The sequence below is a fragment of the Clinocottus analis genome, unplaced genomic scaffold (genome assembly GCF_023055335.1).
Source record: "Clinocottus analis isolate CAN_PGR_092001 unplaced genomic scaffold, fCliAna1.0.p SCAF_5, whole genome shotgun sequence".
NCBI classification, from domain to species: Eukaryota; Metazoa; Chordata; class Actinopteri; order Perciformes; family Cottidae; genus Clinocottus; species Clinocottus analis.
The window spans coordinates 4,321,726-4,345,540 of NW_027176207.1; the positions used below are offsets into that span (position 1 = coordinate 4,321,726).

The 23,815-nt window shown below is 43.5% G+C and overlaps 2 protein-coding genes across 4 annotated transcripts; both read right to left on the reverse strand.

Moving 5' to 3' along the window:
* Window positions 1-2,378: 2,378 nt before the first annotated feature.
* Window positions 2,379-11,741, reverse strand: acer3 (alkaline ceramidase 3). Of its 3 annotated transcripts, none has more exons than XM_068601216.1 (11): window positions 11,315-11,741; window positions 9,221-9,331; window positions 9,048-9,100; window positions 8,833-8,885; window positions 7,268-7,349; window positions 7,131-7,166; window positions 5,821-5,879; window positions 5,590-5,691; window positions 5,217-5,321; window positions 4,740-4,785; window positions 2,379-4,600 (listed from the first exon to the last, which is right to left on the reverse strand). In XM_068601216.1, exons 1-11 carry the CDS (start codon window positions 11,415-11,417, stop codon window positions 4,589-4,591), a joined length of 762 nt encoding a protein of 253 aa, XP_068457317.1. In that variant the 5' UTR covers window positions 11,418-11,741; the 3' UTR covers window positions 2,379-4,588. The 3 variants fall into 3 exon arrangements, with proteins under 3 accessions (XP_068457317.1, XP_068457314.1, XP_068457315.1); XM_068601213.1 differs by having other exon boundaries at window positions 2,379-4,642; XM_068601214.1 differs by lacking the exon at window positions 11,315-11,741 and adding an exon at window positions 10,830-11,195 and having other exon boundaries at window positions 2,379-4,642.
* A 1,658-nt stretch (window positions 11,742-13,399) lies between these two features.
* On the reverse strand, window positions 13,400-18,744 carry serpinh1a (serpin peptidase inhibitor, clade H (heat shock protein 47), member 1a). Its single transcript, XM_068600346.1, has 5 exons — window positions 18,584-18,744; window positions 15,856-16,475; window positions 15,673-15,771; window positions 14,477-14,709; window positions 13,400-14,395 (listed from the first exon to the last, which is right to left on the reverse strand). Exons 2-5 carry the CDS (start codon window positions 16,451-16,453, stop codon window positions 14,093-14,095), a joined length of 1,233 nt encoding a protein of 410 aa, XP_068456447.1. The 5' UTR covers window positions 16,454-16,475; window positions 18,584-18,744; the 3' UTR covers window positions 13,400-14,092.
* Window positions 18,745-23,815: the final 5,071 nt, after the last annotated feature.

The window sequence follows — 23,815 nt, forward strand, 5'->3', positions numbered from 1 at the left end:
TTCAAGAGGTTACGAGCAGTACTTGAGTAAATGTACTTACTTTCCACTACTGTGCACCAGCATTAGTGATGAGCATATATATATATATACACACACAAGGGTTATTGGTATTAATTAAGGTGCCATTTTAAAATGAGGTGCTGTGGGCGTATCAAATGTTCATGTTTAAATAATAACATAACATGTTTATTAAAAGTAAATTCACCCATCTTTCCATTTTTACAAGTTTTTTTGGACCCGGTAAGCTGTTTCACTGTTACCACATTGAGAGGTTCAGAGCCATGGTATTGTGACTGCATTTGGACTCACTACTATAGTCCTGATGTTGATCTCTGAACATCTGTAAGTAGTCTGCTGCCTGACTCTTTTGGCATTTATACAACTAACGTCCCTGCTGCTAAATACTGAACCCTGTCAGCAGTGAAAACCTACGCCTACATTGTAGTCAAAGATGTGAAGCAACAACTCAAACAGGTGTATGGCACTAAATATAAAAGCTAAACACACCACATAGGAAATACGCTCAAAGGATTTTAAATCAATCATCAAACGCCGTCATCCAAAATTTTCATTCCCCTGAAGCTTTAAAGTGTACAGTAGTATTCACATTACTGTCATTACGCTCTGTCCTTGTGACATAATTGCGATCTGTTTTTGCACCAACATGCTTTACTGCGCATTGCCTGAGCCCCCCCCCCCCCCCCCCCCCACACACACACACACACACAGCACCTCTGAAATGTGTGGGCACTTCCATGTGACGAACCCATGCGACTGACTAAGGATCGAGTGACTAAAGGAGCAAATCAGTCACTGAAACCTTGGATGAAAAGCCCATTTGACACATTGAGCTGTTCAGACAGTCGAGCCCTGTGCGTGCTGAGGGTTTTATGGTCTGCGGTGACGCAAAAGAAGACTTCCTCAAGGTGCAGGCACTTCCTCAACTCCTGCATACAGTGGGTGGTTGGCTGTTTGCTGAGCGGCTCCCATGGTGGTGTTGTCATAAGAGTGACGTCTGGTCACTTTGTGACACATGAAGTTCTGTGACTTTGGAAAACTTTGTTTGCAAGTACATTTCTTGCACCTTTTCTCAAAAGAGTAATTTAATTAAATTGATTGGTATAGCCCAAAAACACAAATGACTAATTTGCCTCAAAGGTCTTTACAATCTGTACACATATGACATCCTCTGTTGTATGTGCACAGATTGCTCCCAAAGATATTACTCCGGTGTATGAAGCTTCATTACTCCTGATGGGCAGGTGACACCTTGCATGGTAGCTCCTCCCATCAGTGTTTGAATGGCTATGAATGAGTGAATGATGACGTGTTAAAGAGCTTTGATTGGTTGGAAAACTAGAAAAGAGATATACAGTACATTTATTTATTTACATGCAGGGTTTAAGTAACCGTAACACTCTTGTGGGTTAATATGGTACTATAAGCTCTCTAGTGGGGAAATATGGTACTATAAGCTCTCTTGTTGGGTAATATGGTACTATAAACTCTCTGATGCGGTACTAATATCTCTCTAGTGGGTTAATATGGTACTATGAGCTCTCTAGTGGGGTAATATGGTACTATAAACTCTCTAATGTGGTACTAATATCTCTGTAGTGGGTTAATATGGTACTATAAACTTTCTAATGGGGTATTATAAGCTCTCTAGTGGGTTAATATGGTACTATGAGCTCTCTAGTGGGGTAATATGGTACTATAAGCTCCTTAAGATATGATGGTATATCACAAGTGAAGGGGTTGTAGGCAAGGAGAAGGATTTTAAATTTGATTCTTGATCTTACAGGAAGCCAGTGCAGAGCAGCCAATACAGGAGTAATGTGATCTCTCTTCTTAGTCCTCTTTAGTACACGAGCTGCAGCATTCTGGATCAACTGGAGCGATTTAAGACTTATTAGAGAGCAGCCTGATAATAAGGAGCTACAGTAATCTTGTCCAGAAGTAACAAATGTGTGAAGCCATTTTTCTGAGACAAGATGTACATGATTTTTCAAATGTAACGTAGCCCTGAAGTTATTGTTATTAGTTCAAACAATCCTCTGAGAGAAAATATCTGAATCCAGTCTGCCAGCCAGCTTAAACGTAGGAGTGTAAACCAGACCTGGTCCACGAGTCAACAGCGGAAGCAAGCCAGCACCTTTAGTGTGTAGTGTTTGTCTCACGGCTACTAAATGACCACCACACCCTGGAGCTGCATGACTCAATCCAAACCCCCGAACTATATAACAGCAGACGTGATAAGAATGTGCAGATAAAGCATTCGTGAGTCACATCTTTGTGTTCCAGTAGTTATCATCGGCTGCTCTTCATGAAGTGAAAGACGGCACATGGCTCCAGAGAGAGGACGAGGACAAAGTGACTTTCTTCCGTAAACAAACTGTCCGACACATTTTCTTTTATTTGATAATACAGGGCATCATTAAAGACTGGCACAGAGTTCAACAGTTTGCTCTTTTGGCCTCAACACCTATTTTGTCACGTACAGCTTACAGTGAACATCAGAACGAGCTGTAACTAAGATGCTGGACACATGAAATGACCGGGGCAGTCGAATGGGTTTGTTTATCACCGACGTCAAGGCAACTCGGATTACTTGGACTGCGAGGATAACAATAAGGCACCCGCTCTGACAGCCTGCTGGTGAGCAGCGATGTCAATGATGATAGCACACATTGAAGGTTCCACACAGACATTTGAACAATGTTAATACTTTTTTCTTCTTCACACGTTGTGCTCACGAGCGCTTGTGACTCCGGGTTAGCAGAGTGACGCAGCGTGAAGATGAATTGTGAAATATGGATGTATCGTGTGCGGTCTCGGAGATAACCCAGCACACGGCGGTTCAGGAGGCCCACAAATACAAACTCTGCACGCCATACATGATGTGCATCTCCGGACAGTTACTTCAGGCTTTAAGTTACATTGTTACCGTTACATATCCACGTATTCGCAGCAGCAGAACAAACACACACACAAAAAAATCCCTTTGTTCCACGCCTCAAATCTGTCACTGGAAAACCAAGTCAGAGCTCCTCAGAGTTCAGTAGGTAGATAGCTCATCAATGCACTGCGGCATGTTTGGCAATGTCTGAAATAAGCTGGAAGTTAATGCCATCTAGTGGTATCATTATAAACAGTTTTCCCCCGACAAGATGCACACGGGCCGTTGGACTTTTCAGCATCATGCCTCGGTGTAAATATATTAAACAACTAAAAAGGACGAATAAATAAGTGAATCAAATGTAGTGGTATCGTCTCGTCTCGGCTTAAATAGTGTGTTTATAATAACTACCAGGTATAAATGAGTGGAACAAAGCAGGAGGCTGTCTGGTGCCTCATCCTCTGCAGCGTTACGAGCATGCAACGACACAAATAGGAAATCTTCTTCTTCTTTGTTAGCCTGCCTCGTTGACTGCGTCTCAACTATACGGATTTCAACTCCGTCCACCTTCCGAGCTGGCTGCACACATCAGCTTCAGATGCAACAAACAGGTTTCTTAGCATAACACACCCCCAGGGAGGCTCATGGGGATTCTGTTACAACCCAACAGTCAACCCATGTGGGATGAAGGAGGGGGCTATAAAGTGGTTGTCCCTCACAGCTCGATGTGTGCAGTGCCCCTTTAAAGAGCGTGAAAGTGCGTCTCTGTCCACTGAAACCCGAGCTGTCGAAAGTGGTTCGACTGGCTTTGTGTACCTGGCATATTCTTAACCAGTGTCCTTGAACAATACCACAAGGATATGTGATAATGCCGTGGAATAAAAACTGTGAACATTGCATTTCCTTAACAAATAGCAAGGTAAAACATGAAAAGGTCATTACGTGACTCTTTTAAAATCCCGGAGCAAATTTAGCGAAAAAAGAAAAGAGGGATTGATCATTTTAGTCTTGATTTGAGAGGAAAACTGGAGTAAAGTCAAAATGAAGGAGGGGATCCTCGTCCAGACAGCTGAGCAACAATAACACAGTTTCACTTCCACTGTCTAGTTGGCACTTTCTGTCCCGGCTGTAGTGTCAGAAGTGTCTAAAAGCAATAAAATACTCCCTCAAACGGGATATGACAACTCTGTGTTAATACTACAAATATGCAAACGTCTCAGTTATACTTTAGCTTAGGGATCTATGTCAATATCTTTAGGCTTCGGAGATTCAAATATGCACAGAATCAAACATACAACAATAAATATGCTAATGGTCCAAGACTAAATAATGACAAAGCTTTCCCTGTCCCCCCTTCAGTATGTACCACTGCACTGGCCAACACATCATCTCTGCATTGAAATTGAATGAGCAAATACAATTATTACACTTCAATAAGATTAAAGAAAAGCTAATCTAATAAATTGTGAAAGAAAATCTTCCATTTCTTTAAACTGGACTCAGTGCTTCACTGTTCTTAGTAAAATCCCCACAGTGCAAAAGCGAGGGGTCCCTAGGTCGGTGCCTTGGGGTCCACCTGCCCCCTAGCTGTGGGCTGAGTCCCCAGCAGTGGGCTTTGGGCAGGTCCCTGTGCCGATGGTGTCTGGATATGGCAGTCACCGGCCTTCAGTCGGCCCCCGTGCCTTCAGTTCAACTTGTCTTCTGTGGATCAATGTGCAACGTTGGCCAAACTCCACAAAGAAACTGGACAGAGTCAGGATAAGACAGGACGAATAAGTAAATGAATGAATGCATTTAAGTCAAAGCTGCAGTGCATACAGTGGCTGCGGGCTGGACGTACCTTTACATTTGGTCTGTGCTTGAGGTAGGTTGACCTGATCTGCAGGCTAAAAAGAAGAGGAACATGAGATTGTAAAACAAGTGAGCACGTCTCACCACAACCACAATTACCGCCGTACACCTGCGCTAAACTCTCATGTCACAGTGTACATCCATGTTTGTCATGAATGGCATCACCTCGTCATTTTATCCCATTAGACATTGTCATAATTAGAATATGGGTTCCATAATGATGTCATAACTGTGTCTTGAAGGTCACCTTTTGTGACCACCTGATTCTAGTCAATTCATCGTTGAGTCTAAGTGGAAGTTTGTGCCAAATTTGAAGACCCTCCCTGAAGGCTTCCTGTGATATTACGTTCAGAAGAATGGACCGGACGGACAATCCCCCAGGAAACATGATTCCACAGATGCCGTCTGGCGCTTTGCCGTTAGACTCACTGCGGCTGTCTCCTGTTGCTGGAAAGGGAGGGCTCACCTGAGAAGTATGTGCAGGTAGGACCCGAGGCCTGTGAAGATGTGCCACCAGGCATGGAACTGTGTCACGACTCCAACACCAGAGGGAAGCGTCTGCCTGCTGCTTCTGAGAGACAAAGGAAGAGGATACTTGTTAACTGTCTGTGCTTGAATGCATCGTGCATTTTAGATTTAAAAAAAAAGAAGTTTCTTATTCCACAGGAAATGAGCTGATATAACTTGGTTGCCTGACTTGTCCTAGAGATGCAAAAATGATTAACACTATTGGTATGTTGTCACATAAAGGTTAATGTCACTGACTGAACATTTCCCGCACCGCTGCTGTTAAATGGATGGAAACTCAAATCAAGCATGTTAATAATAACAAGACTCACCTCAATGTGTCACAGAAGATGTTGTCAATGTTCCACAGCAGGAACCCCAACAAGAAGACTCCTAAGGAGGTGTAACACAGCGGTCGGAGCCATGGGTACACCCTAGCATGGAAACAAAAGACGCAAAGAAGAAACTCTTACGCTAGTGGTTGCTGCATTGAATATTAATGAACAAGCATTCCTTTGACATGGTAATGTTTTCCATTTTGAACGTCCTCTTGGCTAACTTACCATGTAACAATGTAGATAGATCGCATCACTAGGCAAGCTACTAGAGCGCCATACATGACCTAGAGGAAGACACAGTCATTAGTGGAGAGGTGACCAGAAGAGGAACATTGAGATCAGTGCAAACATTATTGCTAACACAGTCTGCTAGCTTAGTCTTTCCAATAACTGCAAAGTTGTCTCTCAAATGTTCTGATATGCAACAAGTTTGTTTCTTCCTTCTTACAGTGTCAAGTGTCTTTATTGATCTTGAAGTCAGTCCTCTTTTTTAGAGCGCAGACTTTTAGTCTTTCTACAGAACTATTTCTACATCTTCAGATGATAATATTCCTAAACAATGAATCGGTGAAGGAAAAAAGAAAACACTGCACACAACTCGTGTTCACATTCAGGTCCTGAGCTTAACCGAGGGGCCACAGGTAGAGATGGTTTGATTACAGAAAACATACAATTGTGTACCTGCTACAGTCCACAAATGCACATAAATGAGTAGAGCCAACATAAATGCTCCATGCTTCCAGTAAACTCTATTTAAAAGCAGAACAATACTGATACTGATCCTTATGAGCCACCATAGTGATCAGTAAACAAAGTCAGTGCCAAAGATAAAACAGAGGCAGCTTAGTCACATTGTCCCTACAACTGTAAAGCAACACGTACACAATGTGAAACCCTAAACAGGCTACGGTATCTTTAAAGGTTTACATGGTCAGGGTTATGAGATTATGGAAGAATGTCTTCTTCATTTCAAAGAGTATGACACTCTGGGGACATGCCATGAACAGCACGAGTTTTAGCAGGTCTCTTCATTTTGCTGTTATATGGACAGACGTTCCTTTTTGGATGTCTGAAAGCAGAACTTCAATATCAGACGCTTAGCCTTGAAAGCCCTCACTTACACACAGGTGCATCATGTCCACGCTGGTCATTTACTCAGCGATCCAAAGTAAGGAGTACTGGCACACCGTATGAAAACAAGTAGGACAACGCTGAGACGAGAATCTGAAAATGTTCTTCCATGAGGTCCGGTGTTCACTGTTTTGATCCACACGGGATTCAACATTGAGTTTAAAACATAGCATGTTTTCTTTTAGTAAAGAAAATGAAATGTTGCATCCTTTTGGTTACTTGCTTTGTTATAACATGATACTGTGTGTCATACAACCAGTGTGCTGCATGCAGCAAACTGAGTGATGTGTGCTTAGTGTCGGCAAACCCAATATGTTGACACAAGGTATAAGATGAGTGAAGGCACGCTCAGCCCTGAGAGCAAACAATGAGCCATCTGAGCGTGAGGCAGAGAACTCCCTTACCTGGTGGAAGACCGGCTCCTGCCACTGCAAGTACACCTGCGGACAGAAGCACAGGAACAACTCAAAAAAAGGGGATGATGGCATGCTTTTTTTACATCATGGTTCACATAAAATGTACAGTGCGGGTGGATACTCACCACAGTGACTGAGACGCTGAAGAGCAACAGTAACGCGATAGGAAATAAACTGATGCTGTGCTCTTGTTTGAAACACTCATATCTGTGGAAAAAGACAGAAACAAATGTGATTATCTTACACGTTGGGCTTAAAGTAAATACAGCAAGTAATAGCAGAAAATATAATGTGTAAAATGGTGCAGAGTAAAACAGGGAGGAGCGGCGAATCACTGGTCCTCCTTCAAAGTCACTTTAATTAGCATGTGGCACAGGGACTTAGCTTCGGTCTTGTAGCATTTATTCCTCAATAAATAAACTGTATACAAACAGCTGTCACAGTGCTGCTACCTTCTCTATCTCTGTGACGCTCGCTAACGTTTAGCGCACAACCTACACACTGATTTATGTTTAAAAAAGATAAAGAATGCATGTTTCCCAAGCTTAGGCTCAGCACATAGACTGGCAAACACTGAGGGGGCGTGTCTTCCTGGAGTTCAGTTCCTGTCCTGGCATCCAACCACAGGAGGTCTGGAGGGCAGGAGCCTGCTCCTCCTGTTGAGGAGCGGGTGTTTTAAGGCCTGTTACCGTTATTACACAGTAATTTAGGATTTAGAGACCTTCCAAACCCAAGGGTCCCGGGACGATGTGGATGCACCTTGTTAATGTGCGGCATACGGCTGGCGATGAGGATATAATCTAATATCACAGTATGTTTAACCAGATACCTCGATAGCGGGACGCGGATAATGTGCAGAATGCAAGGACATGGAACTCTCGAGTCTTGTGACCTTGAGACGGATTCTAAGTGCCTCCCATAAGAAAAACAAGCATTCTCTCGGTCGATCGTGGCAAACCAGACACCCTGAGGAACAAACCCACCGTCAACACAGAGGTCTCATAAACCTCCCCTTTTAGAATCCAAAATAAGTCTCCCATTCTACTCGTACAACTCAGCCTCCTGATATTTCTGCCTCACTTCCCAGATGACCTTCTTTTAGCACGAGAGTGGAGCTCTCTGCTGCCATGGCCTGCTTGTCACCCACCACTGAAAATTGGCTGACTTTGTCAGTGGGGTGAACTATAAATGGTAAATGGCAAATCGAACGTCTCGAATACTGAGTCATCGTAGAACCCAGCCCAGAAGAACAGGTGCGCCAGGTGGTGCTGGTTCAAGTCTTGACCAGCTCTTGTGTTAACCAGCTGTCCCTGGATTGACACAGGTCCAATACATTCTGGCGAGCACGGCATCCGTCATTATAGTGCTCCTGCTTGGGCCGCTCTGCTTCCCCAAGAGAGGCTTGGAAGGGGACACCAAGACCCACAAGCAAATTCTCTCCCAACCATGCACACATTATGCTAACGAGGATGAAAAAAAAAGACCTGGCCAGTGATGAAATGGAAGGACCGATGTCCAGTTTAGAATCAATAGCCACAAGAAGATGATACACCACTTTCTTGGATCAGACAAAGTGACCAGAAAGGGATTCAGCTGTTCATTTTACAGCCACAATCACCGAAAGTCTGTTCTCAGTGACAGTCAGTCACTGCTTCAAGAGCAATGAATCCAAAAGGGTTGAGGCGCTTACAGGCAGTAGACGAAGACGCATGTGCTGTAAATCATCGGCAACTCGTCCAGTAACTGCAAGTGAGAATGCAAAGAAAACCCATGTTAGTATCTCTCTATAGAACTGCATTGTTTCTGCAACACGGCGTGAGGCAGAACATGTTTGATCTTGTGAATTTATTACAAATATTTGTCTATGTATGATTAATCAATGAATTGATAAAAGGTGTATCTCACCTGCATCTGATAGAGCAACGTCATGTGGAAGCACCAGGAACCGACACCCACAGCTGGCCGATGGACAGACAACCGCACGAAACATTACATTTGAAAGTCAGGAGTGAACTCAAAGCGGAAGGCGGCGACATGTAAAGAAGAGCTAATGAAACTCGTGATTTGAACGTACTAACCTGCCAGTCCGAGGAAAGAGCAGACGTAGCGAAACTCGAGGCCGTCTCGGAACGTCTGGACGGCCCCATAGATAGGAGGAAGGATCATAATCAGGTTGCTGACAGTGTTCCCTGTTCAAAAAGACAACAGAGAACCATTAGAGCTGGGCGACATGACCTGTGCGACACTTGAAACGCCTCTGATTTATCACCTCTGTGTTTGGGCCACATGACAGCGGTGAGAGTTCAGTGAGGCTGAGTAACATGTTGTGATCATCACAACATCTGCATTATATTATAGTATTGTACTGTAATCTAAATACAGTGTATTATAATTACAGTCTCTCTCTACATTGTTGTTCACCCCAAAGAACAAACCTAAACCCTAGTGATCTAATTTGTTATATATGTTTTCACAGGTGCATTCTGGGCGCAGGTGATTGCTAGATGAGTGTTTCAATGGCAGTCTCGAGCACACACACATGAGTGCGCGCTAAAGATAACTGTGTGCAGTTATTTGCAAAAAGTGTGTTCCAGAATTTCAAACTTAAAGCAGAATCATGTGCTGACGGTTCAGCGAAGCTGGCCACTGGGTAGACTATGTGAATTATAATTGGGCCACTAGAACCAGTTTTTGAGTCTTGAAAAAACTGTAAGTAGTTTGAAAACTGCAGCTGCCACTCTGCCGGTGCTGGCTGGTGTTGACTCTTTATCGGCAGTTGTCTGATTAAGGTCAACGGGTTGTTGGCAGTCCTTTTTTAAATGGGTGGACTTTGGTTACTGATAACAAATGCACACAACCAAAGTATACTACAACATATGAGTGTTGTGCTTTTACACAACCACAAACATCTGAATGTGATGGGACGCCTGTGCCCGTGTGAGAGGCTCTTTATGGCCTCTGTGTCTCTACTTTCTCCCGTCACCGTGTGCTGATGTGGAGATAGTGCACAAAAACACACATGGAATGAGGATTAAAACCACGTCGGTGTCTCTGGTTTTTCCCCCCCGTGAACAATGCCACATTCCAGCCATTGTAACCTGAATCAATGTTTAAATGCCAACCCTGGGACAGCGTGTGCAAACAAAAGCCTCAACTGTCAGTCTCCTTGATGTTCTTGTGTTTTAGAAACAATGACACGCATGAACGCCGCGGGCCGGATCAAAGTCGACCCACAACTAGTGGCCTTAAGTAAAAGATATGAGGACAATCAAATGTAATGTACCATAACAAAGGCGTGGCGTGAACTAAATACACAGACAATAAAAGAGCAATAAAATAACTAAACTCTGACCCACTTGGCATCAGTTTATCTTTACTTCCTCAACATACAAGTGATGATTGTCCTGTAAAGAGATTACCTTATATTATACAATAAATCTATATGAATTATGCACATTACAATAGTATATTTTAGCTTAATGCCAATTTATTGCGGCATGCATTCATTTATGAATGAATACAAACACTGTAAAGTAGACATATCTCTTGAAGCCTAGTTCCCTTCCTCTTTCTGGGCAATAATGAGTAACTTAAACCATTATTTGTAGTGTGCAGTAGTTTAGCTCAATGCTTTTGAATGAAACCATGTTCCCGCTGAGAGTCATTTCTGTAACGGCTGACACGAACCTTGTCTGAGATATGGTTCACGAGGAACCCGTTTTTTTTTTCTTGTGGTTGTTGTTTTCATCATGAGACTTTCCCGGTTGTTATGGAGGAAATGCTCCATCCCAGACCCCGTTCACTAGTCGACAGTGTACCGAGTCAGTAATGACGTGAGCGGAACGACACGGAGCAGGTGCACCGGACAGCGCTCCTCCTTCCCCCGTTCGCTCTCGGTAAGACGCCGGCCGCGCTAGCTAACGCGTAGCATCGGCTACACTCGCTAACCGCCGCTCCTAGCCGCCCCTGCAGCACGAAGCGGTCCGTTGTTATCACCTGCCGCCGCGGCCCCGCTTCGTCTGTCCGCTCCTCAGAGGCGGCCGTCCGGACGCGGCGACCTAACGTCCCCCCCTCCGCCCACCCTCCACTCCGAGAGATGCGGAGGCGGGACCGACAATTCACAATTTTTAAGTGGGGAAAGAAAAAAGAAAAGTCAGTTGTATTTCACTTACAGAATTCCGCGATGTAAAAAGAGGCGACATAATTCTCCTCGCACCAATCGAGCGTTGAGGTCGGCCGGCCCCAGTATCCTTGCCTGTCTGCCGAGGGAGCCATGATGGAAGAGGAGGAGGCTGTGGTGCTAACGGGTTAGTAGTTCCATCACCACAGCGCGAGCCCTCCTCCTCCTCCTCTTCCTCCTCCTACTCCTCCTCTTGAACAAAGTCCAGCATAACTGTTGCTACACAGATACAGACAGCTTTACAGATAGCAGCCTGTACATTGTGTGATTTAGCTCCACGTAGTATCACTCTTTGTGCTCAGTATAAAGTCTACAACGAACCTTGTGTAGCACATAACTCAGGTGTTGAACCAAATACCCCTCCGTGTGTGTGATGTGTATCGCAGTTTTGAAGACAGGCATGCAAGACATATATCCCCCTGGAGTCGTTGACTGGGATCGGGGTTGGGGGTTGGGGGGGCGCCTGTCATTACATCTTACCCGGATACAAATCATATGTTTTTCTGATTGGCTGTAGCCCATTTCTTTTTTTTTTTGATTGGCTGATGAGTGGCTCCTCACGAGGGGGAGGGAGGGTGGGGGCTTGATTCCTCCGTGGTGAGGGCAGCGCGCGACCAGGTCATGTCTGCGCGCTGCGGCACATTAAATAGCCTGGAGGTTTTTTTCAGCGTGAGAAATACGATGTGTGGCGGGAGGGCGTGATTTAAGACCGAAATGCGTGACAGTCACGCTCAATGCGTGACACTTGAGAGCCCTGACTGACTCTCATCCTGTGTACATTAGCGCTCACGGCGAGCTGCAGCGACTGAAAGATATAGTTTCACACCCGGTTTTCAGTGTCACGTCAGCAATAATTTGACAGAATTTGCCAAGCAGCTCAGACAAAAGAGGAACACAGACACACGCTATGCAACATAGCAATAGAGTAAACAATATCACAAGAACAGGATGTCAGTAATTAATCAGTAATTAAACAACAGGATATAAGACGCAAAAAAAGAGCAGATGATAGAGTAAAGCCTGTTGCATTATAAAATGAAGGATGGCTACAGGGTAAGCAGTCTTGCACTTCATACACGTGTATCTTCCTCTGGCAGGTGGCTGGTGAACTGCAGCCAGCACTTCATTATAAGGAAGTTTAAGACTGAAGCCTATACTGTACCTCACACACAATATGCAGCTCCTCTATTTCTCCAAAGCTGAGTTACCACTACAGAGCATTTAACATCTGAGTCTTTCTCCAAGTTGTGCAGCTCTAGTAAAAGCACAGTAATTAACACTTTGATGCCGTGTGAACGCCATCATTTTATGGGGAACAAAACCCTTACTTTTTTACATACCAGACTCAACCTATTTTTGAAAATTTAAGATAATAATCTTGAAGTCATAATAGTACAGATTGTTCTTATGAAACAGTATTTGAAAAGAATACTGCTGCACATGCCTGATCAGGGTTCCTCTGAATAGTTTTATGAAACCAGACTAAGGCCTCAATCTGTTCATGTCTGTCACAATTCTCCTTGTTTGCACTTTACAATGAAATATAACTATTTGTACGGCACATTATTTAAACAATTCTCCAAAGAATGCCGTATGATAGATTATAAATTATGAAAAACAATCATTGCTCTGATGTCATGAACCCAGATGTCCTCAAGGTGGTGTGATACACTAACCCACTGATGCAACGATATGCACGTACTTTATCACGACGTTATTGACCCCCTGCTAACAGTCAGGTTGATGATGTCGCTTCTAACCAGGGCCTTTGCTCATTGGAGCAGCTGCAGGACCCATCTGGATGTACGCAAATATTTCTGTTTTGTCTAAACATGCACAGTTTACTGATTAAGAGCCCATGTTTACCACGCAGTGTGTACCTTTACAACTCTCCCACATTCCTCGCCCTCATGTTATTCAGCTAGACCGTCCCACTGGAGCCCTGAGCTCAGCAGACCGGCTCAAGGCCAACCTGCTCCTGCAAAGCAGACGAACCAAGAGGCCGACTGGTTCAAGGAGTCGGATTGGGACGATGGCAGCGCCCGATATTTAAAATGAATATGACACTTGGAGGGTGTTATTTTCCCACGCTTTTATTGCAAAAATTGTAACACTCTGAAACAATTCATGTTTTGAAATTGTCAAATTGTGCATGGACACATTGTATTATAGATGTGTTTTTTTTAAATTAAATCTAATAAAAATGCTTTGGTTTGTTTGCCAGTGTAGGTCAGTGCATTCAGGGAGGATCAATAATAGGAAAAACAGCAATGTACCTTGGTTCAAACTAAATGCTTGTCGTGGAAAGCAGTGCAAAAGATGGGCGAAACAATTGTAAATAATCTCTGAGTTAGCGAATTAAAAGCAGCCGCTCGACAAACTGAGACGTTCCGTTAAATAAACAACGAGCACCATCAAATCTCTGCAGAAGTAAGAGTGTTGCACACATTATAAGACTTAACTTTAAAGACATGAATCAGGGAAATCATACTTAATGTAAGTCTTCAGTCCATAGTGTGATCAGCCAATGCAAAACGAAAAGAAAAGAAAAAGATATCAAATATTCTTCAAGACCAAAAAGGAAGGCAGAGCACAATGCTTTGCTCACTAAGACACGGGATCAAAAGTTTGACATGTCTTCAGACATGTATTGTGGAATGCTGTTGGCGTGTGACGTTAAGGAATGCGCTTTCATTTCCCGCCGCTCTCGGCGTCCCGTAGTAGAAAATACACACACACACACACACAGCCAGACTTTAGGTGAATGAGGTCACAGCTCATCTCTCATCTTCTCGCCTTTTGGCCTGGCCATCCTGCCGATGAACAGGATGGAGTTAGTCTTCTGGTCCTTCACGAGGAAGATGAAAGGGTGGTCGGCGTAGAACAGTTTGGGGTTTTTCAGCTTGTCCGTGCCAAAGATGCTCGTGTCCATTTCGTTGCCGTCGATGTCCCACTCCATGGCGGAGGCGTGGAACACGCCGGCCAGGTACAGATCCTTCTTCCCGGACATTCTGGACAAGTCGGCTTTGGATTTGTTCACGGCCTCCGTCAGGCCCAGCTCCCCCAGGTGTTTCTGAGCGGGGGCAGATATTCAGACTGTGTAAAAGAAGCTTTCGATGGTAAAACCGAGGGGCCCTTCTTTCACATCTCTTACCTGCAGGTTGTGGCTGACTTCCATGCTGACTTTGGGCAGAGACACGGCCACCGCCGTCTCCTGCAGCTTGCCCATCCACGTGTCCAGCTGCTTCTTGGTCAGCATCTTCTCCAGTCTCTGCAGAGGTTCCACCTGGTGGGGCATGATGAGCAGCACCGTGGACTTCTTGTGAGCCAGAGGCATGCTCAGGATATTTAACTTGTTGGTTTTGTCAGTGTAGAAGCCATAGAGGCCTGAGGAAGCAAAAAAAAAAGGTGCATTACAAATATTAGCCATCTCCATTGTGTGTTAGACTGTAACAGCCCATCTTCACTCTTTCATCACTGTGTAATAGGCACTCAATAGTTTTACTCTATTGTGAGCACTAAGGGGAGATTTTATACACTTATAAAATGGAGAATAGTGTTAAATGTGAAAGAAGAGATGCATTTAAGATTAACATATTCAATATTAAAATCTAAAATTGTCTTTGTTCTGCAGCTTTAAATTCAGTTCATTTAGATGTGTCAAGTGATGTCAATAGAAAAAGCTACGATATCCATATTATTCTCATCTTCTAGGAAGAGACATGTGTGTGCAGGGACGATATCTGGATATTAAACCTCTTGTTTCACCTCTATTCTCCTCTCTGTTCACATCAGTGTTGGCGTTAATTCATGTGTCAGGATTCAGATTTATTGTATTGAATCACAGCGCTTATTGAAATACACATATTTGATTGGCTGAGTAGCATCACGTGATGTGATTTATAACGCATGTAAGTGCTCGGTGTGTTTCCTGGACCGTTGAAGGCTAAAAAAAGCCGGTTAAAATAGAAGCAGTCCATCAAAATGTGATAACTCTCAATTATCTCTCGCTTTATGTGCCCGTTTTAAGGAAAGGATGTTTATTAAAGGCCACGAAAAACTATATTAGTGAAGCCATTGAGTGAAATCCAATTCCTTTGTGGTTATTTGCATTATTCTATCGTAAAAGGGAAATGAAATTGTACTTTTTTTGTCTTTCGACCACTCAAAATGCTTAAACAAGACATGCCATTCACCCATTCATACACTGGCTGATACCACCGTGCAAGGTGCCACCTGCCCACCAGGACTAACTAGCCATACAAACCATCATAGAAACACGTATATTGTAAATGAGTGCAGTAGGGATGACGTATGTTTGCAGGCCGACCACGAACTGTCTCCATCTACCTGTGCGGTGCATCATCTCCACTGAAATGGTGAAGCTGTTGGGCAACATGAATCCACGGTTGTCCACCATCTTATGATGGAACTGCTCATCCCAGTGAGCTGTGAGAAACAAAGACAATCGATTGATTCTGAGAGCATTTCGAGAAAGAGCAACGCCCGAGCACAAGCGGCACGCAGACTCACGTTTGAAAAACATGGCGTTGACGATCATCGCCCCGTCAGTCTGCTCCACATCCTTGGTGACCTCGGGCAGTTTGCCATCGGTAGACTTGGCCGCCCACTCGTTGATGGAGCTCACGGCGCTCTTCTTGTCTCTGAAGTTGATCTTGGACTGGTCACAGTTGTAGTGCTTCTTGCTGCTCTTGACGAACTCCTCCACGAAGGTGACGGAGCTGGGTCCGTACAGGCGGTTGCCGATCTTCCAGGTGACATTGCGGGTCTTCGGGTCGCTTACCTCGGTCAGGAGCTCGGCCAGGCCGGAGTGCAGCTGCTCGTCTTTGACTTTAGCCGCATTCAGAAGGGTTTTGACCTGGGCGGCCGTGGAGGCTTTGCCCCCGAGAGCCACCAGACCCAGAGAGGAGGCCACGACCACGGGGGAGATGAGGATGTTTTCCAAACCTTTTTCCTTGGCCATTTTCTGGTAGAGCTTGAAAGCCAGCATGGCACTGTTGTCAGCCAGGATGGTGGCGTGGTTACTCAGGACCTTGTCTGGAGAGGCCGAGGTGGCAGCAGTAGCCGAAGAGGCCAAGAGGACCAGGGCTGCCAGGTCAGTCACCCACATGGTGGCCCGCTTTAGAGGAAACCTACGAGGGCACATGAAGACACGCGTCAGTCAGTCATGCGCTGACCTCAGAAGGCTGGGCGAGCACCCCAAATGATCATTTATCGTCTTTCAATGTACCGGTAGGAAATCACACATCGCGATATCGCAATAAACAATTGCATTGTCCAAATTGATAATAAAGAAAAGTATCTTCATGAACTGGAAAATTAAGGAATACTACACATATCATACACTGGAGAAACTAATGATTGAATACATTTTATTGGGAATTCTAACGTCCTCCATGATTTACAACACAACAGAACCTCACTCCATCTGGTCATCTTCACTATGTTTTTACAAGCACGACACCACTCATTCTATTAATAATCACATTTGAGTTTTTTTTTAACCTGAAACCCAATTGAAGCCCACGTACATGCATACACGGATACGCACACACATATAAGTCCACCCTCATCTATACTTTGTGCCTTTTTTCGAGTTGAAATAATAAACATGCACACACATACACACAGACACACAGACACACACCATAGTTATAAATCCTGAATATATGATGTCTTGCTGGCTTGTATCTCTGTTTTGTCGTCCTATTGATGGTAATTGATCAGATCATTTCAGCACAAATTCCTCAGAAAATCTAAGAATTTTGCACTCAAGTTCTTAACTAAATGATAAAATACTCAGTCTTTTCGTTAGTCAAGTAGTTAATTCATAAAAGCGTTTTCAAATCCATGTGGTTTGTAAAAAAGACTAATGATTGATTTACCAGAAAACATGCTATATCGTGAAATACAACGTGTTTGAGCTATACAATGATTTATAGACGATGTTGGCCATACTGCTCTAGTCTACTAAGAAGATAAGAACTCTTGTCTGGGGTTCACTTCACTTTTTCAAACTCGGTGAGACCATTTTGTGGATTATTAAGGGTTTAGTCTGCAGGGAAGCTGGTTAGCTGACACCATTTCATCAAGACCTCTCCCAGTAGACCTCATGGAAAGACTTCCATTACAGCCACGTAGGCAGCTGCAGGATGCAACTAAGCCAAACATGTTGGCCAGCCTCGTCTGACGTTCTTCACGCCATGGCAACACAAAAGATTGAGGGTTTTGAAAATGATCTGGAGAGGAATATGTGTGGTTGACGCTGATTGGTTCCTCGCGGTGTGGAGGAAGTGACCACGTGCTGACGCACACTCGACCAATGTCAGCTTTTTATTCCAGTCCACGTATATAGAGAACAGGGTTGCTCTCAGAAGAGGATTTTAGGATTAGATTTTTTCTTTCTTTTTCTTTTGTTTTCATTAGGGTTAAAGTAAATATGCTGACGGATGAACTGGTATCAGCCGATAATTAAAATGCAATAAGGAAACCACCTTAAAGAGAAGAATGACATGCACCAGGAGTCTCCTCTCAGCAGCTCCCGAGACATGTTTCTACAGGTTTGCTGAGAAAGATGTCTGACCGAGATCTGAGCATGGTAGAGATCACTTTTAACCGGCACAGAGTTTATGTCTACATCATTCTTCAAATGCTCTTTAGTTGCATGTTTAAAGTACAACTTGACGGTGAATCTTTAGTTAGAACAGAATATATACAGATGCTTCGATGTATCAAATGCTGATGATGTGATCTAAGAAGCATTTGTAAAGTAACACTGCGTGTGACCTTTTGAAGTCGTCTCTCTGGAGGACCTTGTGACTAACATTGCTACATTTAGTTTGGATGTAGCTTCGTTCAGGTCGGGACTTTGATGAATGAATGATGTGAAACTATCTTGTCGTGTTTCAAAGCACGAGAGACACTGTATGAATGTAAAGTCAACAGTAAAAAAAAAAGTATTGTATTTTGGAAAAATAATAAAAGTTGCACTCAACTCCCTAAAGAATTCTCATTCTTTTCGAACTTCAGGGAAACATATTCTCCTTTTTTTTTAAATATTTGAATCAGAAACTAAACAACTTGGATACAACACACTGCTTGATTCTGCAGTAGAGTCTGAAAGCGCTCAGTACAGATCTGACTCTGTGGCCTCTTTTCACATGCCTGGGCATTTCCCACCAGTGGAACTCTGCAGAGTCTCCCTTCCCCCCTCTCTCACAGCCAGCACTATGTATCTTACCTTGTTAGGTTTTCAATACTTCAGCAGCTTCTCCTCAAGCTCGCTCCCAAACAGATCCCCCAGCGCTGAGCCGCTCTATGTGAACTTAATGTATGTAATGGTTGGAGTCAGAGTTGTCTGAGACAGCTGTAGGAATGTCCATGCCCAGTTCACAAAGCATTGAAATCTCTGCACTGGGATCTTCCTCTCGGGCCCGTCCCGCCCACAGTATTCAGGACAGAAGAATGTTCCCCCTCCAGGTCCTAAAGCCCTCAGACAGCTACCAGTCAGTGACCCGTAATGAAGCTACCCCTCGATACTTACTGATGGTTGCACTGAAATATGTGACAGTTCCCTCTTCAGTATCTGGGCCAGTTTCACTCACAATAGAGTTATATTTGTTAATGCAAAGTTGGTATTACTGTTGGTTTTCTTTGAGATGGTTTGTACTTGTATAAACTATATATGTGTATATATATATATATATATATATATATATATATATATATGTATTAAACAGCAACAGCAGAGCATTAGCTGTATGTTTATTAACTGGCAGACTCTGTGGAGGATCCCTGCAGGCGAGAGACGAGGGAGGCAGACAGGATGTGGTGTGGCTTTCAGCCTGCAGGGTTCTAAGTGCATCAGGGCCCCCGTGGTCTTCTTCGACCCATAGTTTGACTCAAGTTCTCCACAACAACAACAACAAGGAGCAGCGAGGCAAAGGAGCTGCATGCAGTACATGCAGATGCATTCAGAATGATAGAAATGCATCCATTAAGAATCAGTCCAGTCAGTTCAGTCGGCCGTGTGTAGAGCTTCTTTTCATCTATAAATGTTCCCTTCTCATCATCCTTGTGTTATGTTGTTGTGTCGTCCCCCCGCCCCCCTTCTCTCTCTCCTTCTTGGGAGCGGTGTTGATGTGGGTCAGACAGCAGGAAGTTACAGTAGGAGCGGATGCATGTCCGCTGTAACACAGCCCTGTTCTCCAGAGCTTCTTGCAGCTATTGTTGTGTACTTTATAGCCATTTCTGTGCGGCTGCTGTCGTATTTCCAATCCAGATATGATGTGGTTTAACTTTTTACCTGTTTCCAAGTCAGTTCCACAAAACACCTCGTACTACTCCAGCAAATTGAATCCGTAAACATGGTATTATGTCCCTGTACTGTATTGTGCTCTAACTACAGTACATGTGTTGCGCTGTAATGGAGTTCATTTTCCGAGGCAAAACCAGGAAAGGATCTTGTACAGTACAGGCTTTCGTATAGTACACCCATAATGTTTAGAATCTGAGGAGTGACAGCCATAAAATTAACTTTTCCCCGTTTCTTTTTACTGTGAACAAACACTAGAACATTTTTTTCTGACTTGCCACATTAGATTTCATAAGATGTCGTCATTCTTTAAATCAAAGTGCATATTTTTCACTTTACACTCGTCTGGTCTCACTTTTCTGTTGCAGCTTTTAGAGCCGTGCTGTAGCCCCGTCCACACCATTCACGTCGTGTCTCACTCTTTTTAAACACATTAAAAATGCTTTGGCACACTTTTTCTCTATTGTTTCCCTTATTATCAGTTGCTCAAGCATATTTTAAAGCCATCCCTCCAGACTTTGTTTCTAAACGTGCTGAACTGATGACTTCCACTGATGATTATCAGTTCAGCGCCTTCGCCAAGCATTATTCCTATATCCTGTTTGTAAAGCAAGGACTCAAGGACTTTCTGATGGTAGTAACATGGCTATTGATTTATTTACAAGTTCCAGGTCTTTGCAGGTAATCGATTGTGTGGTGCTGTTTGTACAAATTGTTTTGAGAAACACACTTCGAGACGTGCAACAACGTGGACATCATTTTTAAATTATCTGAAAAGTGAACATTCCAGTCCACTTCCTGTCTGTGACAAGGTTGTGATGCATCTGTTTACAGTACTTTATTGCCAAAACACTAAAGTTCTACCCACTAGCTGTTGAAATGAGTTATGTGTGATGTCTGTTTGAGACATCCTCGGTGCGTATTCATTTCTGATTGGTATTAAACATGTTTAACATGTTTCCTCATGACTTTCTCTCTGGCGTGTCTCCCCATGAACGCACCAAAGGGTCCAGTGTTTATTCATGTTATTGATTCTCTCGCATTCATTCGCTGCATCCCGTTGGGGCCTGCGTTCACGTCGGGCATCAGGCCTTTTCTCAGGCATTTTAATTCAATCAAATCTTCATTTTAAGGTAAAACAGAGCGTGGCTCCAGTTCCTCTGAGTCCTGTGTATCTGAAGAACTGGAATACCCAGATGAACAGATTAATTGCTCATGTATATGATCTTATGTTGAGCTCTAAAAGCCAGAGAGCCAAGGGACCGACAGTCCGGATGGTACAGACGCCCTCATCTGGCTGATGTAGATAAATACTGACTTGTCAGCAGAGCAGTAGAAGTACGTCCTATGGCCACTAGAGGTCCACAAAGAGCTAACAATGCAGTATACTGTTGATACTAATGATGCTGCTAGGTTACTGCCATGATCACCACCACTATCTTTATTGTCCATAGAGCTGATCCAATCACTGCAGCTCTATTGTTAGGATTAAAAGTCAATCTATGTTTAAAAATTAAATAAAAATGTATTCCATTTTCCAAAATAGTGGATAGATAGAAGCTATAGGCCGAATCCAGTTTAGGTACACTTAAAACTGGATTTAGAATATTACGCAACATTACGTTTTGTAACAAATGCAGGCTAGTGCGTTTACCTTTTTTTTTTAATGTGAATCCTCAAGATGGTCAGACAAACTGTACTTACTTTGATCTCCAGCCTTTCATCCTTTATCATATAGCAACACTGGATCTACAAATTGGATTCTTTTACATGTCCCCGGGGTGAGCTCAGAGCTTGGGATGGGCTGCAAAAAATGCCATTACCTTACGCCCTTCTTTCAATACCATTCTAAAGATCTTCTGCAGAGTGGCCTGAAGGAAACATGTGGTCTTTTTGGATAATCCATGACTCGAGTGGAATGTGCTATGGATATCATTGCTATGGTCTGTGTGCTGGTCTTCTTTTAACATGTTCCCATGTGCAGCCTTTATGTGCTGTATCTGTTCTAATATGTGACATTTCACTTTGAGAAATGTGAATAACTGCTTGAGCTCCCGAGTCGTTTGACCGGGACTCTCTGGAGGAAGAGGTTTCATATCTAAATGGGACCTTCCTGGCTAAATATAGAATCAAATGAACATTTAAATAGATTATCATCATCATACTTTATACACAAATTACTTCATTGCAGTTCCGCTGTGATGAGTTGAATAACAAGTACACATACAAACATGTCATATGGTATTACTTATGCAGGTCCAAATGCCACTCCTGACACGAGACGCCATCGCAGGACCAGCATGCATCTCTTCTGCGAGAGAACTTCTAGTTGAAGGCCCGCCCCTGCCACCGCTTAATTGTTTAGGATTAAAGGGATCTGACGTAATTATCCCAGGTCCATGGGGTTAATCTCTGACTGCTGGGCCTGGAATAGATCTGTGAGGCTCGAAGACGCTACTCTACCTCCTTGCCAGGTGTTGTACTGGCGCCTGTACAGTCCGGTACAAGTGTTCAGTTCAACGGTTAGTGGCACTAAACTGAAGGGAGGAGCACAGCATTGGCATGCTTAAGCGCCAACCGGGTTTAGAGATGCCTCTAACTCGATATGTTGAGAGCGTAGTCTGAATATAGTCTATATGTCTACCCTCATGTCGGCCTCCATGGAAACTCTCCGTCACAGTAAACCCCAAACCTCCGGCCTCGTAGCCCTGTCTGGAACATTCCAGGAAACACTAACATTTCCTAGAGATGGGGACAATGCCAACCCTCCATGGCGTCTTCAACCCCCTCCATCCCCACCCCTGCAGAGAAGTTTAATTAAATTATTTCTCTCTTATCCTTCTGTGACCTCTCCCTCCTGACATCTCCACACTTCAAACTGGCAACATACTCAGTTTAACCCTCCAAACACCTCTCAACTCCAGCACATGACACATTTTATGTCCACACTGGAGAAGACCAGACTGGAGACGGACAACAGGAAGAGGTACACACTTTAGCTCCGCCCCTGTACCTCTCATGTCTTTCCTGTTCCTGTCTTTATCATCATCTTGCAGTGATGATTCCTCAGACTTATTTAGCAGCAGCTAAAGCACAGTTTCTGAAACTAGAGCCCCCTTTGTCAAAACTCTACACACTAAAAAATACACACTAAATATGTTCCAGCGCTTGCAAAAGTAAACACTTCATTTAAAATCTCTCCTCTTCGCTCTCTCTCTCCTTCTGGATGAAGGATAACTCTACTTCTTACCAGGAGCCTCTGTGCTTCCTTACCTCAAGTTTCCATGGATTGTGGCTGTCTGGAGCCGGTCCTGTCTCCTGCATCCTGCCTCCTGCCTCCTGTCTCCTGCCTCCTGTCTACTTCCTTCTGCTGACATGGATTGTGGTTATCTGGATTGTGGTCCATGCATACTACTCATTATATGAATAATTTCTGTCATATTCATGTAATCTGCTGTAACTCTGTTACATTGTTCATTCTGGTCACATGACATCTATTGCTTCTGACCATCTGGGGAGAGGATCCTCCTCTGTTGCTCTCCTGAAGGTTTCTTCCTTTTTTCCCTGTGAAAAGTATTTTTGGAAGAGTTTTTCCTGATCTGATGTGAGGTCCCGGTACAGAAGATGTCATATGTGTACAGATTGTAAAGCCCTCTGAGGCAAATTTGTAATTTGTGATTTTTTTTTGGCTATACAAAATAAACTGAATTGAAATTGATATTGAAAATGATATCAACAAATGGTATTTTTTCAACACAACTTTACAAACAATGACAAAATAAACTGTTTTAATCATAAACATACTGTATTGTTCTCAACGGTATTATCTTGTAAAGATAAGAGAAGATAAAACTGTATTAATCCCGAAATAAATGATTGTGCCAGTGGTCCATTAAAGATTACAACAGAAGAATAGCAAAACGAGTAAGGCAATAAAAGAGTAAAACACAGACAGCAAATAAAACAAATAAAGCGTTTTAAAAGTGACACTGCCGAATGGAAACTAAAATAGAAAAGTCCTATTGAGCATGATCTTGAGAGAGACATTGTCAATGATATTGAAAAAGAAGCACCAGCAGTAGAAAGGTATATTCAAATAGCTTCATGATGAACACAATATCAGAGAGATTTACATTTGCGCTCGCGCTCTGACTTCTA

Bases quoted from the DNA above. Each gene is read 5' to 3' on its own strand.
- acer3 (XM_068601213.1), bottom strand. From the start codon at position 11,417: ATGGCTCCCTCGGCAGACAGGCAAGGATACTGGGGCCGGCCGACCTCA. The intron at 7,350-8,832 runs GTAAGCGCCTCA...CTTTTTCCACAG, and splicing joins TGCGTCTTCGTCTACTGCCT to ATATGAGTGTTTCAAACAAG. The intron at 7,167-7,267 runs GTGAGTATCCAC...TTCTGTCCGCAG, and splicing joins TCAGCGTCTCAGTCACTGTG to GTGTACTTGCAGTGGCAGGA.
- serpinh1a (XM_068600346.1), bottom strand. From the start codon at position 16,453: ATGTGGGTGACTGACCTGGCAGCCCTGGTCCTCTTGGCCTCTTCGGCT. The intron at 15,772-15,855 runs GTGAGTCTGCGT...TGTTTCTCACAG, and splicing joins CAACGCCATGTTTTTCAAAC to CTCACTGGGATGAGCAGTTC. The intron at 14,396-14,476 runs GTAAGAGATGTG...GCCCCCGCTCAG, and splicing joins AAGTCAGCCACAACCTGCAG to AAACACCTGGGGGAGCTGGG.